This window comes from Mixophyes fleayi, chromosome 1 (genome assembly GCF_038048845.1).
Source record: "Mixophyes fleayi isolate aMixFle1 chromosome 1, aMixFle1.hap1, whole genome shotgun sequence".
NCBI lineage: Eukaryota > Metazoa > Chordata > Amphibia > Anura > Limnodynastidae > Mixophyes > Mixophyes fleayi.
In genome coordinates, this window is record NC_134402.1 from 321521834 (window position 1) to 321536844 (window position 15011).

General features: G+C 39.3%; 1 protein-coding gene across 2 annotated transcripts in view; it reads left to right on the top strand.

The window, feature by feature from the left end:
• The first annotated feature begins 2188 nt into the window (after positions 1-2188).
• The window catches only part of MED13L (mediator complex subunit 13L), a 144342-nt gene continuing 131519 nt past the window's right edge, over positions 2189-15011 (top strand). For both annotated transcript variants that reach the window (XM_075213842.1, XM_075213848.1), the window contains exon 1: positions 2189-2992. In XM_075213842.1, the coding sequence (XP_075069943.1) occupies positions 2921-2992 (72 nt within the window). In that variant the 5' untranslated portion in view covers positions 2189-2920. The remainder of the gene's footprint in view (positions 2993-15011) is intronic.

Sequence of the window (15011 nt, forward strand, 5' to 3'; positions counted from 1 at the left end):
AGGTCATACCTGTTTACAAGCTTTTTACTACCTTGAAAGGCACTTGTAAAACATAGGTATTTGATATTAGTGGGTATGAGGTCTAATAAAAAAAGACTGCTGAATGAATGATCTGATAGAGGGCAAAGGACGCCAAGGCGACTTGTGATATCCCATTTACATATGTGTCATAATCACCAGGTACAGTCCCAGATCTTGATAATTTGACTTTGTAAATAGTTATCCCTTCACAGTACTCTTGTGTTCTTTATATTGAATGCAATTCTCATTAACTATTAAAATACAATATAATTTTATTATGAATAATATGACATATCATGCCAGGGAATATACCAGTCATATACTAAAATAGATGGTACTATACATGCTGTAGTGATTATTGATGTAACTCTCTAACACAAGGTGTGTCTGCAAATATTTAATGTTGACTGGTATGCCATTATCTACAACAGGGGCTTCATTATTCTTATAACACTGATATTCCAAATACTGATAACAAAATGCAACAAATGTCTATTTATAAGTTATAACATCACTACTTTGCTTATAACAATATAATTTACAATTCTTTGCAGTACACATGTAACTTGTGAGTTTAATTAAACAAGAATATTAAATCTGATATTTAAACAAAAAAAGATTATGTGTCTATTTATTAAAAGGAGATAAGCCCTAAATCCTGGGAAAAAGTTGTTTTTCCCCCCCACAGGATTTAGGGCTTCACCTTATTTATCAAAGCCTCCAGCCGGTAAAGTCTACCATTTGCCACCACAGCAGGTAGCCATCACTAGTGGTCTCCTGCAATGCTTCCCCATGCAAAGCACAGGGTATTATTATTATTAATTTTTATTTATAGGGCGCCACTAGGTGTCCGTAGCGCCGTACAGGGACAAACAAGTACAATACAAGGTGGGACGGCACGGTACAGTAAACAGTAACTCAGTAAGCTCAAAGTACAGCTAGAGAGAGGGGGACGGAAGACCAGCAAGTGCTGGAGCCCAAGAGGAAGGGCGCGGATGACGGGGAGACCCCCAGGGGGGTGGGGGGAAAGGTAGCTGGAGAGCAGAGTTAGAAGTGTAGGAAACAGGAGGCGAGATGGCTCTGCTCAAGGGAGCGTACAATCTAAGGGGTCGGCCTATTTACCAAGGATGGCTGAGGTACAAGTACCACGGCTGCCTCTGATTGCTAATGCCATCTCAGGCTGGTGTTAACAGGGGGTGTCCATATTAAAAAATGCCTTATTATTAAATAAAGCATTTTTTTCTTTTAATTATTTTTTTGTGTAAAATCTGGGACTGGAAGCCAATAACGGGCTTTCAGTTCCAGTTGGCATGCTGGCTCAAGTATGCACACAAGTTCCCTGGAATGGCTTGGCAAGACCGCTACCAGACAGATTCAATAAATTGCATGTTAAAAGATTTTCCATTACTGTCATCTAGTCATCAGGGGGGTCTTGATAACTAGACATATAATTTAAACAGTAGCTGTGCCAGTTATAACTCTTATATAAAATGTAATGCTAAAGTATAAACCCATGTAAATAATATATGTGACAATACTACATCATTAATTAAGAAAATGTATTCACTATAATGGATAACACCCTCCTATTAATGTATTAATGATATTAGAAGTCATCTCGGATTTCCTCGATCACTTAAAAAGTATGAGACTTCTAATATCCTTATCATTTGCAGTAGAGTAAACATTATTCCATATGTACAAAACATTCTGATAGTTTAAATGGAAATGTAGCCTTCAAGTCGGGGACCTCTTCCCAAATTTGCTTTTTCAACGGATCGTTTTTTCAGACTCATACATTGTTGCATTCGCTGCCATTGTGAAGCACTGTATACATGATTGGCACTGTACAAATAAATGTTCTAATATAACTAGCAGATGGCAGAACAGTATTGCAAACAATAGGACATTAGGGTTATTCCGGATACGTTCAATAGCATCGCTTATCCCTTTACTCGCAATCTTAATTAAACCATTAATAACATTAATGATTGTACAACAATAGCCGCGCTGACAATAATATTATTCATAGCTGGAAACGGAGATTCCCATACACACAGCGACCTCTGTCGGCGCCGCAAGGGACACACAGGCGCGAGACACAGCAAGAGCCTGGGTTCCCCCCTCCCCACCCCGTCACGTGAACGCCGTTCGCCAATCGGACTCCGTGTTGTCGCGGCCGGGCGCCATTGCTGCTGTCAGAGAGGCGAAGCTCCGCTCAGTGTGTGTGAGAGAGACGAGCGGAGGGAGAGTCTGGGAGCCGAGCGGTACAGCCAGTCCCCCCGTGGACACGGGCCGAGCACAGGCCCCAGCACCAGGCCCGGATCCGCCTGCACGGAGTGAGGACGCTGGTACACTAGGCCCCCCGAGGCCTCCCACTGTGACACTGGGCGGTCTTCCCTGAGCCCCGGTTGCTGTGTGTCTCCCGCTGACAGCGAGGAGCGGCTCCCGCCGTGTGACGGCGCTGTGACTGCCCTAGGCTGGCGCCGGAGTGAGCGGCTACACTGGGGCCCCTGGCTGCTGGGCGGGCTGCTTCCGCGGAACCCGGTGCCCTGGCCCCGCGCAGCTTCCACAGGAGCTCCCCGTGCTGGCATTACATTCCCTGACAGGCAGGGGGAGGCCGCGGCGCTTCCTTCCCCTCCTCTTCCTCTCTCATCCCCCGGCCTCAGGCCGCCCCTCCCCCACACGGGTGACTCATTTCTCCGCGCCGGATTATCAGGGTAGTCTCCGAGCTGTCCCCCCTCATCCTACCCCGGCCCTGCCCAGGACATGGTCACATCTAGCCGGCAGCTGTGACTCGAAGCATCGGCCTGGGCTGCGGGCTGCCCTATTTCGCATCGGATCCAGAATTTCAGGTCTCAGACATGCCCAGCTTTGGTAGCCAGGCACCCGGAGGATCATGACTGCTGCGGCGAACTGGGCAGCCAACGGGGCGAGCCTGGAGGATTGTCACTCTAACCTCTTCTCATTGGTAATAATACTACGTGTGTGTGTGTGTCATGTACCTGACCTGAGCTGTCATGTAACCTCACTCCATTCATACTGCCAAGTGTGTGTCATGTTCCTGGGGGACTGTCACTGTGTCCTCTGCACATTGTTACTAATGTGTGTATCACACACCTGGAGGATTGTCACTCTAACCTCTTCTCATTGGTAATAATACTATGTGTGTGTGTGTGTCATGTACCTCACCTGAGCTGTCATGTAACCTCACTCCATTCATACTGCCAAGTGTGTGTCATGTTCCCGGGGGACTGTCACTGTGTCTTCTGCACATTGTTACTAATGTGTGTATCACACACCTGGAGGATTGTCACTCTAACCTCTTCTCATTGGTAATAATACTACGTGTGTGTGTGTGTGTGTGAGAGATGTACCTGACTGAGCTGTCATGTAACCTCACTCCATTCATACTGCCAAGTGTGTGTCATGTTCCTGGGGGACTGTCACTGTGTCCTCTGCACATTGTTACTAATGTGTGTATCACACACCTGGAGGATTGTCACTCTAACCTCTTCTCATTGGTAATAATACTACGTGTTTGTGTGTGAGATGTACCTGACTGAGCTGTCATGTAACCTCACTCCATTCATACTGCCAAGTGTGTGTCATGTTCCTGGGGGACTGTCACTGTGTCCTCTGCACATTGTTACTAATGTGTGTATCACACACCTGGAGGATTGTCACTCTAACCTCTTCTCATTGGTAATAATAATACGTGTGTGTGTGTCATGTACCTGACCTGAGCTGTCATGTAACCTCACTTCAATCATACTGCCAAGTGTGTGTGTGTCATGTTCCTGGGGGACTGTCACTATGTCCTCTGCACATTGTTACTAATGTGTGTATCACACACCTGGAGGATTGGCTACGAATAGTGGTAATGTGTATGTCATGTACCTGGAGGACTGCCCCAGTACTGCAACGAGTTCTCATTCGTAGTTCAGGCTTGCACATTGCTGCTACCCGTATCCTTGGCATTCCAATACATACTGTGTTGTCTGTTTACTGCTGTCATCTTGCTTTCACATGACCGCTTACCACTCACCATTTCCTTTTATAGCTGCTGAATTATTGTTCGGCAGACTCCTTTATGTTGCTGATATACCTGGCATTGAGCAGATTTAATCTATTTTCTCCTTGGAAGGTAACACTGTCTTTTACTCTTTCCACATGCTGGAATGACTGTCAAACTGCTCATGCTACCGATCACTATTTTGCTTGTTCTTCCGAGTATTGCTCCCTTTGTGCAGTTAGTGGTTACCATGTCCTTTTTATACTTCAGTTTTTGTTCTGATTGTACCTAGGCATGTCAGTTATTTAGATTCTGTTAGTTCATGTGTTATATAGTACAATATATCTGTTGTTGTTATAATGTATTTTCTTTGACAATGCCATCTACAAATTTTGCCTCTAGATGATTGTCATACCTGTCTTGTCTTGCTGGTAATTTCATCTGTGTGCAATGTATCTGGGTAACTCATTCTAATCTCTTTTTTTGTTTGTTATGTCTTTGAATGCATATTTGGCAGTCCCTCTTTTCTTTCTTAGCTAATGTCTGTTTCTCTCTTACCTAGAGTATTTGAATGCCTAGAGCATAAAGATGATACAGGGTATAGTTTTAGTTCTGTGTTGTCAACATAGGTATTAATCAAGGGGATTCTTGTGACATCTTTTGATGCTGCATTCCTGAGCACACATGGCCAAGCAAGTGTGTTTTTTTATTTATTGTGGTTGTAGGTGTTCATGCTTTACAAACTGTTACTCTGATTTGTCACTGTGAATGTTGTCAATTTTCAACATTCTTCCCAGGGGACTGTCACTTTTGTTTCTCTTCACTACCATGTCATAGTATGGCTTGCTTAAACTTAACATTTTTGCTAAATTAATCTTCATTGTATGCAGTTTTACCCTGAAGTACATTGCTATACTGTTAAGTTACAGTAAAAATGCTAGCTCAGCAGTGGACAAAATAATGAGAAATTTGGGAACCAGGCAGTCAAAACTGTGAGCCAGCAGGATTTCTAAGAAGCCAGGTAAAGATATGTATCCTTTGCCCTCAGTAGGAGTGACACACAAAAGTTAAGTGCCAGCAAAAAATTTTATGCGCATCTTGCTACTGGATTTTGCACAGCCCCCACAGTGTTTGTTCCATTGTCTTTTTAAAGTTAAACAGTTTTGTGACTGTCAAAACTGTATATGTGTACATTGCTGTAATGTACCTTTAAATATATACCATCTAAGACATATTATAATTGATATTTATAACATTCTAACATATTCTGCAGTTAATGGTGTGATTTCATATTGGCAGCATTTATGTGTTGACCAGCTGTTTTTGCTTTCTAGATACTTATTTTCCTTTAATATCTGCATTAGAGAGCTCAAGGATTGTTTTAGATTTGCATGTCTTATTGGAAAAAAAATTATTTATATTCACTGAATAACCTCAATGATGCATCACTAATGCGTTTTGAAGTGTAGACTGGTATGGAAAGAATTTTTTTCTGCAGTTGTCTTGATGCAATGCTTTAGTGATATATCACAGTGCTGTGTTGAAGTAATAGACAGCTCTGTTGCCTAATTCCTCTTTCTGTTCTCATTAGCAAGTACTGTCTTTGTTGCCGTGTTTCACTGACTCTAAAGAATTGTCAATTCAAGCTGTCTGTGACACTTTGTTGTTGCAGTGCCTCCTGTCTGTGTGTGTGTCTGATTTCTCAGCCTGTTCTGACTCATGAAACATCCTGGCTGTCTGTGTTAAGAAGGTTGTTTTCATACATAACTACGTCTCGTTATAGCATATGGTATATATTATATTTCTGTGCAATCCCATCTTTTCAGAGCTATCATTACAGCCTTTTTATAGCAATGTGATTTTTGTCTTATCTGTCTTACTTTTGTTCGTGCCAACTGTGTACATTTCCATGCTGTGTAACACTACATAAAATGTTCACATGCTGATGCCGACACACAACTTATGTGATAATATTGCAATCATAACGAGCTGGCAAAGTGTGTAATAGATTCTCTCCTACCTTAGCAACCAATGCTATGAGTGGGTAATTGCATGTCATTAATATTTAAATGCTTGTTCTTTTAACTCCTTTCTTGCCGGCTACATTGTAAGGGCTGAGATTGTGCAGTAGGAGGCTACATATCAGGTTTTGTATATTTTCTTTAGGGTGCAATGTTAAAATAATACTTTACAAAAACTCTGAAGGCATTAGATTTGCCAAATGAACAGTTTTATATCTTGCAGAGCTGAAGAAATTCTAGAAGTCAGGGAATCACATCATATATGTTTTTGGGGTGTCTGTCTTGTAAATTTGATTTATCTCACCCCCCCCCCCCTTACAATTAAAGGGACTGTGACATCAAAAATGTATTTTGCTTAACTTCGACTAGCGCATTTAATTGTATATGCTAGGATATAGTTCTTCAGTGCACTTTGAGCAACCACGGGTGGTCTAAGACTTTGCTTGCTCTATATTTTCAGTTCTTTCTGGACTTGGCCAATCCCACAATTACATCATGCTGATAATGATACACGTTCCCCTTGCCACTAAAATCACTATAAATAAAACATTGCAGACCTATAAGCCAATTCTAACTGACTTTAGGTTGGAAATGAATCTCTGCTCTATGGCAGTGGTACAGTTAATCCTTCTGCAATGAACTTCATGTTAGTCTTGTACTGTTATTGTGTGTGTGTGTGTGTGTGTGTGTGTATATAATTAGCATATTGTCAAACCTGATTTTATGTTTTGTGTGTTTAGTATTTTCCCTGAATATGCTGTTACTAATCAATAGTTGTACAATTAGGAAGCTGGCACTTCCAAACCAAATGGAGCGTGCACAACACTATAGGTAAGTATGTGTGTGCTTTGTTTGAAATCGCTGGCTACCCATTAGCTGATGAGCTACATCTATTGGTCAGTCCGCTCATCAGCTAAAGGGAAACTGGTGCTAACCAATCATATTGCATACTTTTAAACCACACTGGAGGAGAGAGACAGGGCAAGTCTGTGGTATTGAGTGGAAAGTACAACAAGTGCTATACAGTTCTTGAGGCTTACTCCTAATGTGACTTCTATTATTCTGTACATTTGTTTTCTGTTTTTTTTTTCTCCTGTGTAATGAATGTATGTGGTGTCTGTGTGATGTGGTAAATATTTTCTGTTTGTGCTGCCAGCATTTTAAAATCAAATCTGTATTTATGGTGTGCTTTGTTCTTTATTTTAAAGGTTTGGGTATTATACTTTTTCTCCTCGTTATGAATTTTAAATATTTTTTTTTCTTGGTCACCTGAAAAATCTTGGTTTGTCTGTATTTTTTATGGAGTCATATGTCATCACAGGCAGGTGCTTGTTTTGGTTTTTCGGTTAGACCTTACTTTCTAAAGGAGGTTAATGCTGTCACCACAAGAATGCCACAAGCCACTCACAGGGCTTGTGATCTAGTGCAGTACACATGTTCACCAGAGCTGCTGATTCAGGAAGCATGTGATAAGACCAGTCCCTCTGTGACTTTCTGTAACAGTTTTGGCCTTTGCAGTACAGATATTTCTACCATGCACCACAATTGTTTTACATAATAGATATAAAACATTCAGTTCACTTTTGCCAGTCTCAATATTTTTTCATTAGACAGCATTGTTTTAATCAATAAATATTCTGTACTTTTGTATGTAATTTATTTTGCATATCTACAGTCATGGTTTATATGTTTAAAGAGAACAAATGATTTGTTGCTGGCAGTAAACACTTTAAAAGCAATATAAAGTAGAGAAAATAAGTCCCCATTATTCCAGATAAAAAGGTTATGATCAAAAGGGAAATTAATATCTTATATGAAGTGATTTTTACATGTTCCAAAACATTTGGATTATTCATGATTATATTATGTTCTTTATGGTTTGTTTTTTTTTTTGTTTTTTTTTTTACATTTGGTTCAAATTTGATTGAAACCAGTTTGTATTGGAAACATGTTGGCAAGGTCTGATTGGTTGCTATAGGCAACATCTCCACCTTTTCAAAACCGCAGCTTAGTAAATATACCCCTAGAATTGTGTTGAAGAGCAGCAAATGGACTGAAATGCAGTGCAAATTAAATGCATGGAAAATGTAAATAGGTATGGTCTTACTTTGAATAATAATTTTTAGTAACATATATTTAACATGCAATAAACATGCATATATAAATCATAATTAAAATTCCAGTGGGTATGTATCCGAAGTATAAAGTACAAGTTTTTAGCTTTATATACATAGTTGTACATGTTGTCAGTATGTATTCAATGTGATAGTGGAAAGCTTAGTACAAGATATTTTATATAGGTTTTAAATAAAATTGGTAACTTTTAAATAGCCAAAATATCTTGACATTGCAAATCGGTTTTGTATATATTTTTAAAAGAAATATACTAAGCCTATTTCCATTTTCAATGAAATATTCAAGTTAAAGTATTGTCTTGTATACACTAACAAAACAAATCTTTTCTCAAGAATGTTAAACACATGAGTTGATTTTCTTTTTATTGCCTTTTTAGTAGAGGTGCTATGTGTTATTTTCAGTGAATTCACTGGATAATGCGGTCTAGTATTCTGTATTGGCATTTATTCGTCAGCTACCAAAGTTACAACCCAGGAGCAAGAGCAGGAGTTGGGTGGTTGATTCCAACTTGACCTTTTACACAGAATATACTTCAAATACTACACAGTCCTTTGATTTGTAGAAAAACTTACAAATCAAAGTGCCCTACCAAAATAAGCTTGTGCAATTGCTGCTACAGTGCTAGAAATGGGCAGTTTCTTTTTATATTTTAATATTGATTAAGTCTGGTCAATAGACTCCAAACAATTGTAATCCCCAATGCAATCTCCATGATATCCAACAATGTGTTCACAAGTATACAAAGCTAGACTACAGTGTGTGACTCTGCAGCATATCGTTTTGGGTGGAAAGTCTTGTTACTTCTTTTCTGACCAGCTTACGTTCATTTTTCATTATTTTTCATGTGGGTAAAACCTGTCACAGGTAAGACAATGCGAGTTTACATACATCCCAAACGTGCATTAAAATATATTAATTTCTTTCCTGTGTCTCTTTGTAACACCATCCTCAGAATAACCCAGTGTTTTTTTGCTAATGGTTTACAGAGGGTGAAGTGCATTATACTGGTGAACAGCATATGGTCGCACTACATTTTTGTTTCCTTGTTTTAAAATTATGGTTTAGCATTTTCAAGGGGTATTTTTATTCAAAGATCAGTATGGCATTATACTGGTAATTGAACATGATTGTAAATTCGATATGTACAAGTCTGTAAAATGATGTCACATTAAAGCATTAAAACCTTTTTAGATGAATGGTAAACTGAAAAGAGAGAGTGCTTGTCACCACCTATTAAATACGGGCAATATGACCCCAATATACTGTCCCACAAGGCTTCTGGCTACCCACAACTTGGCAAGGCCCACACCAGCAAACAAAGGGTTAACTCTTCACACCTCCACACTGTTACACAAATGTAAATGCAAGCACACACTAGGCTTGTTAGTCAAGTGCATCAGCAAATCGCACACTGGCATTCAAAGGGTTAACTTGGTTGAGCTATATTCTTAACAGACTAATGGATTCGTTAGAGTATCAAGGATGCCACTAAATGTATAGATTTAATATACAAAGGTACAGGGCATAGATTTATGTAAAAAAACATAATAAACAATTGACATAACATACACGAGCAAAGCAGTTTATAATAAAAATGGTTACATTCAGAGTATAACTTACATGAGTTGTGTAATCTGTGCCATGGGAAATTTGCTAGGAAGATGGACAGCTTATCAATGTGGATTGATTTTTCCCAAAAGACTGACAATTTGTTGTATCTGGTCTCCGCTTTATAAAGACACCTTTACACCTTTCCCCACCTCCCAGGGTTTGTGGTCTGTGATACTTTTTTTTTTTTTTTCAATCTCCATTTGCATGTTGTCTGATTTACTACCCAATTCTACTATGTGGCCTAACTTTTCTGTGGAGGGTCACACAGGCTCAATTTTATTATTAATAAATCCCCTATGAATTTGTCCATCTTTTGATGCCAAACACACCTAGGTATAGGGTATCAGTTGAGCTTATACTCATTTCCTCCACTTCTCTGTGTGGCAGAATTCTTAATTTGACATAGGAGCTGCCCTTCATCATGCTATTGAGAAATTTGGTTGATCACTACTTATATTGATTTGAAGTGGCATTTTTTAAAACTGAATTATTCTTGTCTATATACCAAGTCAGCACATGGTCTCTTTGACCCAGACACCATGCTGAGTGGTTCCTAAAAGTCTATTCAGGTGTTAAAACTCCATAACAGGCCAGGATATATCTCACTACAGGAGCCTTTGAAGCTACTACAGGTGACACTGCTATATTCTAACACTGGGATGTGCAGAGCCACCGAATACACACACACACACAGACTCTCTGGCTTTACATTTTACACTTTTTAGTAGGTCAACTTATCAATGGATTCATTTGATATACCATATTTACACTGTAGTTATGGTTTAGGCCTTATTCCCCACAATTATGTGATGGGTTAACCCTTATAAATAACTAAGTTCTCTATGTTCACGCCAATGCCCTTATTGCAGTTTCATAATGTGGTCAAATTTACACAATTTCATATTTTTCCTCAGATCAGGTTGCATACTATGTCCCTTGTTCTCAATATGCCTCTCATTACTGTGACAAAGTATGGACAGGTTTCAGCCTCACAGCAGGTAATTCCATCCCTAGCTTTTCCCTGGTGCCATGGATTACAATGGGTTGTTGATATGAGCAGCTCTGCACAGGAGTTGTTGTGTCCTGCAAGGATGATCAACCGTCAGGACAGTTCAGTTGCATAATATTATGTAAAGTGAGTGCAGCGTTCCTTTTAAAGCAGGGGTGTCCAACCTTTTAGCTTCCCTGGGCCACATTGGAAGACGACGAGTTGGTTTGGGCCGCACATAAGATATACTAACAATAACGATAGCTGATTATCCAAAAAACCATAGAAAACATAGTTAACACACATATATATATATCACTTTTTTTCTCATATATATACATATACACACACACACACATATATATATATATATATATATATATATATATATATATATATATATATATATATATATATATATGAGAAAAAAAGTGATATATATATATATATATATATATATATCACTTTTTTTTCAAATCCCACCTTTCAATCGCCCTGTTCAAAAAATCCTCTCTAGTTATTATAATTACTTTTTGTATTGTTTCAATGCAATATCAATAAAGTGCATTTAAGCCAGGCATTGTATATCAGGGTGCCCTGACCAGGCCTGCGGTACCTGACATATACATCACTGTGACCCCAAATTGTGACCTGTTTTGGTAATTACACCACTATGTTAGTTAAGGGATAACAACTTAAAATGGGCCAAAGAGAATAATATATAATGCCCCATTAGTATTACAAGTAGAAGTATGTAGCAAGGAGATAAGGTCCATGATGCTTCAGGACCAGGTGACTTTTATTCACTGGTCAGCGTCCCTTGAAATAATAAAAAAAAAAAACCCCCTTAACTTACCTTTTTAATCGGCTTGTTCTCCTGTCCTCTTCTCTTCTTCTCTCCAATTCTGTGCTGCTGATTGTTCTTCTCGTGCGGGTGACTCCTCTGCTGCGCTCCGCAATGGATGTTGGGCGTGATGACATCGCGCCCGACATTCACTGCGAGCGCTGCAGGGAGGAGGACACAAGGGAGGGAGCCAGAGTACCAGCTGACATGACCGCAAGGTAAGTATTTTGTTTTCTTTTTTTTTGCAGGATTTTTTTTTTTCCATTAACAGTGATGCCCCCTTGCCACAACCAAAACTCCATCTGGGCCACATTTACAGGCGTGCTGGGCCGCATGTGGCCCGCGGGCCGCGAGTTGGACAACCCAGTTCTAAAGGGTAGTGCTGCTGCCAGTGTCCTTAAAACAGCTGTTCTGGCCCTTAGCGATGGATGCGCTCAGACTTCTAAAATTATGTAGCATTGTTAATTTTTGTTTTCTGTGACACTCCACATAAGCAGTCACACGCATACAATAATACATGAGAGAGCTATGGAGGGATGCCAGTTTTGCATAGCATCGGGAGTGATTGTGTACGTAAACCCTGTTATTAGTTTTACGCTTTATAAATCTCTTCACATCAGAATTCACCAAATCCCAGGTACCAGGCAGCTAACACACACATTTATTCTCATACAGTATATACCCATACTAACAGCATTATCTGGGAAAAAATAATCTGTAGTCTCCACTTCTTTATGTGCAGATATTGAATCAATCAACAACCCATACCTTTATATTCATGTCTTAGGGAACATGCACACTGACATTTGCAATGTGCATAACGCATTACATTTGTGTACGCTTTTGGTATACATTTACAAGTGCACTGTGTTTTTTTTTTTTTTTTTTTTTTTTTTTTAAATGAAATACAGTTTTTATTATTTTTTTGTTTGGGGGGGGGGGATAATTTAAAAATTAGCGGGAAGGGTACATAGAAGAGAGAATTGTCCTACATACAACAATATGAATTCTAGTTTTTTTTACAAAGCTATTGTTGACTCCAAATGATGTGTAAATAACAAGGTGGGTAAGGACCTCCAAGGCCTTACATAGGTGAATATAAATATGTTCTGTATCTGGGGCTTAGTGAAATGTATAGTTTTATTGTGTAAGGAGAAGTGGGGGGGGGGGGGATTAGTTTGGAGTCATACAGCTGACAAAGATTAGCGACTGTTGTGTTTAATTCAGAGGACATTAAGTTGAGGGGGCCTCATGACGCACTGTCCAAGGTGCCCATATGCTGTTCTGGAATACCTGGGTGATATAGAAGGAGAGGTGGGGAGTTGTACTCCTGTGATTGCCACAATATGATGAAGTAAGTCTATCCAGAACTATGTTATTTTAGGGTAGTTCAATGAAATGTGGGACGGAGTGCCCTCTTGTCCACAGGATTGACAGCAAAGGTTGTAGGTGCTGGGGATGGCAGCATGCAGGCTGTCAGGACCATGTACCATCTTTATAATAATTTGTAGAAGATTTCCTTTATCTTAAAAAAACAAACAAAAAAAAAAAACCACATAGAGCTCTTGCAGATATTTAATCTAACCGACATCCACTCCTACGGATCCAAGATTTCTTCTGTGTCCTCCGCCCACTCACTTAAGTTAATGTGAGTCTTTCAGGGCTTGGCTACATGTGATCAGCAAGAGGTACACTATGGAAATTGGACCTTAAGACATCAACCTTTTTTTTTAACCTGCATCAATGACAAACCAGGATATTATCTTGTTCAACACATGTGAAAGTGAATAATTAAATTCCTCTTAACAGCATCTTATTGCGTTTACTACAATATTCACTACCTTTGAGATAAAAGGAAGTTTTCAAGTACGTTGACTCGCATGTAAACCAATGTAAAAAAATAAATAAAAACATTGTGCCAAATGCAACAGAATGTGTTAAACTCATATGAAATAATGTAATTTTAATAGCAGTGTGTACGTAGCCTTAATGATAGTTGTTTTCATACAAGATCTTTAGATGACAATCTATTTGTCACAAAATATGAAATAGCAAACAAGAATGGGACACCTGTTTATATAAGTGACCACTGCTAAATTAGTTTTGCAGTCACTGCATTACCTAACTAGAAACTGCCATAATAATGTTGCTTAAATTGGGTAGCACTATTCCTCGTATAATAAAAATACAGAAAATAATGTAACCGTAGAAATAGGTTTTTTTTTTTTTTTTTTAAACATGTAGCAAGTAATCTGTCCAAATAGGTAAGAAAAAGCATATGTTCTGGCCAGCAGTCCAGCCTGTTTAGTCTTAGTCACCAGGGACACATTTTCAGAAATATGGCACTGCCTTGTGAGGAATCATCTGACTGATGTGATTCATTGACATTGAAGGAAAGGCTTTTGTATATTTTTTCCTTCAGTAATGTATAGGCTATTAAGCTAAATGTATACTTACTTTTTTTAAAATTAAAAGGGTTCTTCACTTTAGCTGCAAATAATAATGACATTCCTGTGGGCATTACATAGTGAAATGGCATTATATGCCCCCAGCCATCTGTATTGTCCAAGTCGTGTACAGATGGAGTGTCAAATTGTACTTTCCCCTCCAGCTTTGGTGGCTTCTATTCAGTATCTGCAGTGTGAGAAAACTGCTAGGAGTGCAAAAACGCAAAAAATGTTACTGGACTTTCACAGTATTAGTACTATTTTACCGTCATGTTCACTAGCAGTAAAAAGGTTTTTTTGTTTTAGGTGGAGAGCCCCTTTTAAAATAACAATTCTGTTTTAAAGAAAAGGTTCTAGGTGTGTCTTGAAGCCGATGAGCAAAATTTTCTGATACTGACTCTACCTGGATGTTGTCATCACTTCTGTCATGCTCTTTTCGCTTCCAGTTACATAACATTGCTCACATTCAGCTCTTCCTCTCCCAGGATGCCACCAAATCTCATCCACTCCCTGATCATCTCTCACTTGGACTACTGTAACCTTCTCCTTACTGGCCTCTCCCACTCTCATCTTGCTTCTTTTCGATATATACTCAATGCCCCTGCTAGTTTTATCTTGCTTTCTTACTTGCTCCACTTCTGCTTCCCCCCTCTACCAAGCCAATGATCATTACCTCTCCTTCCCTCCGATTACCTCTTCTCACTCTCGTATTCAAGACGTCTCCTGTGCTGCCCCCTTCCATTGGAACGATCTCCCTCCCTCTATCAGAACATCCCCCAATCTGTGCAGCATCACACAGGAATTAAAAACCCACCCTTTGTTAAAAATCAGTCATCCGCTTAACTACCCACCTTATCGGTTACCTCTTCCTCTCATCCCTTCTTCCCCCTTCCTCTCCCGCTCCATGTCAGTATGTCCCCATGTCACT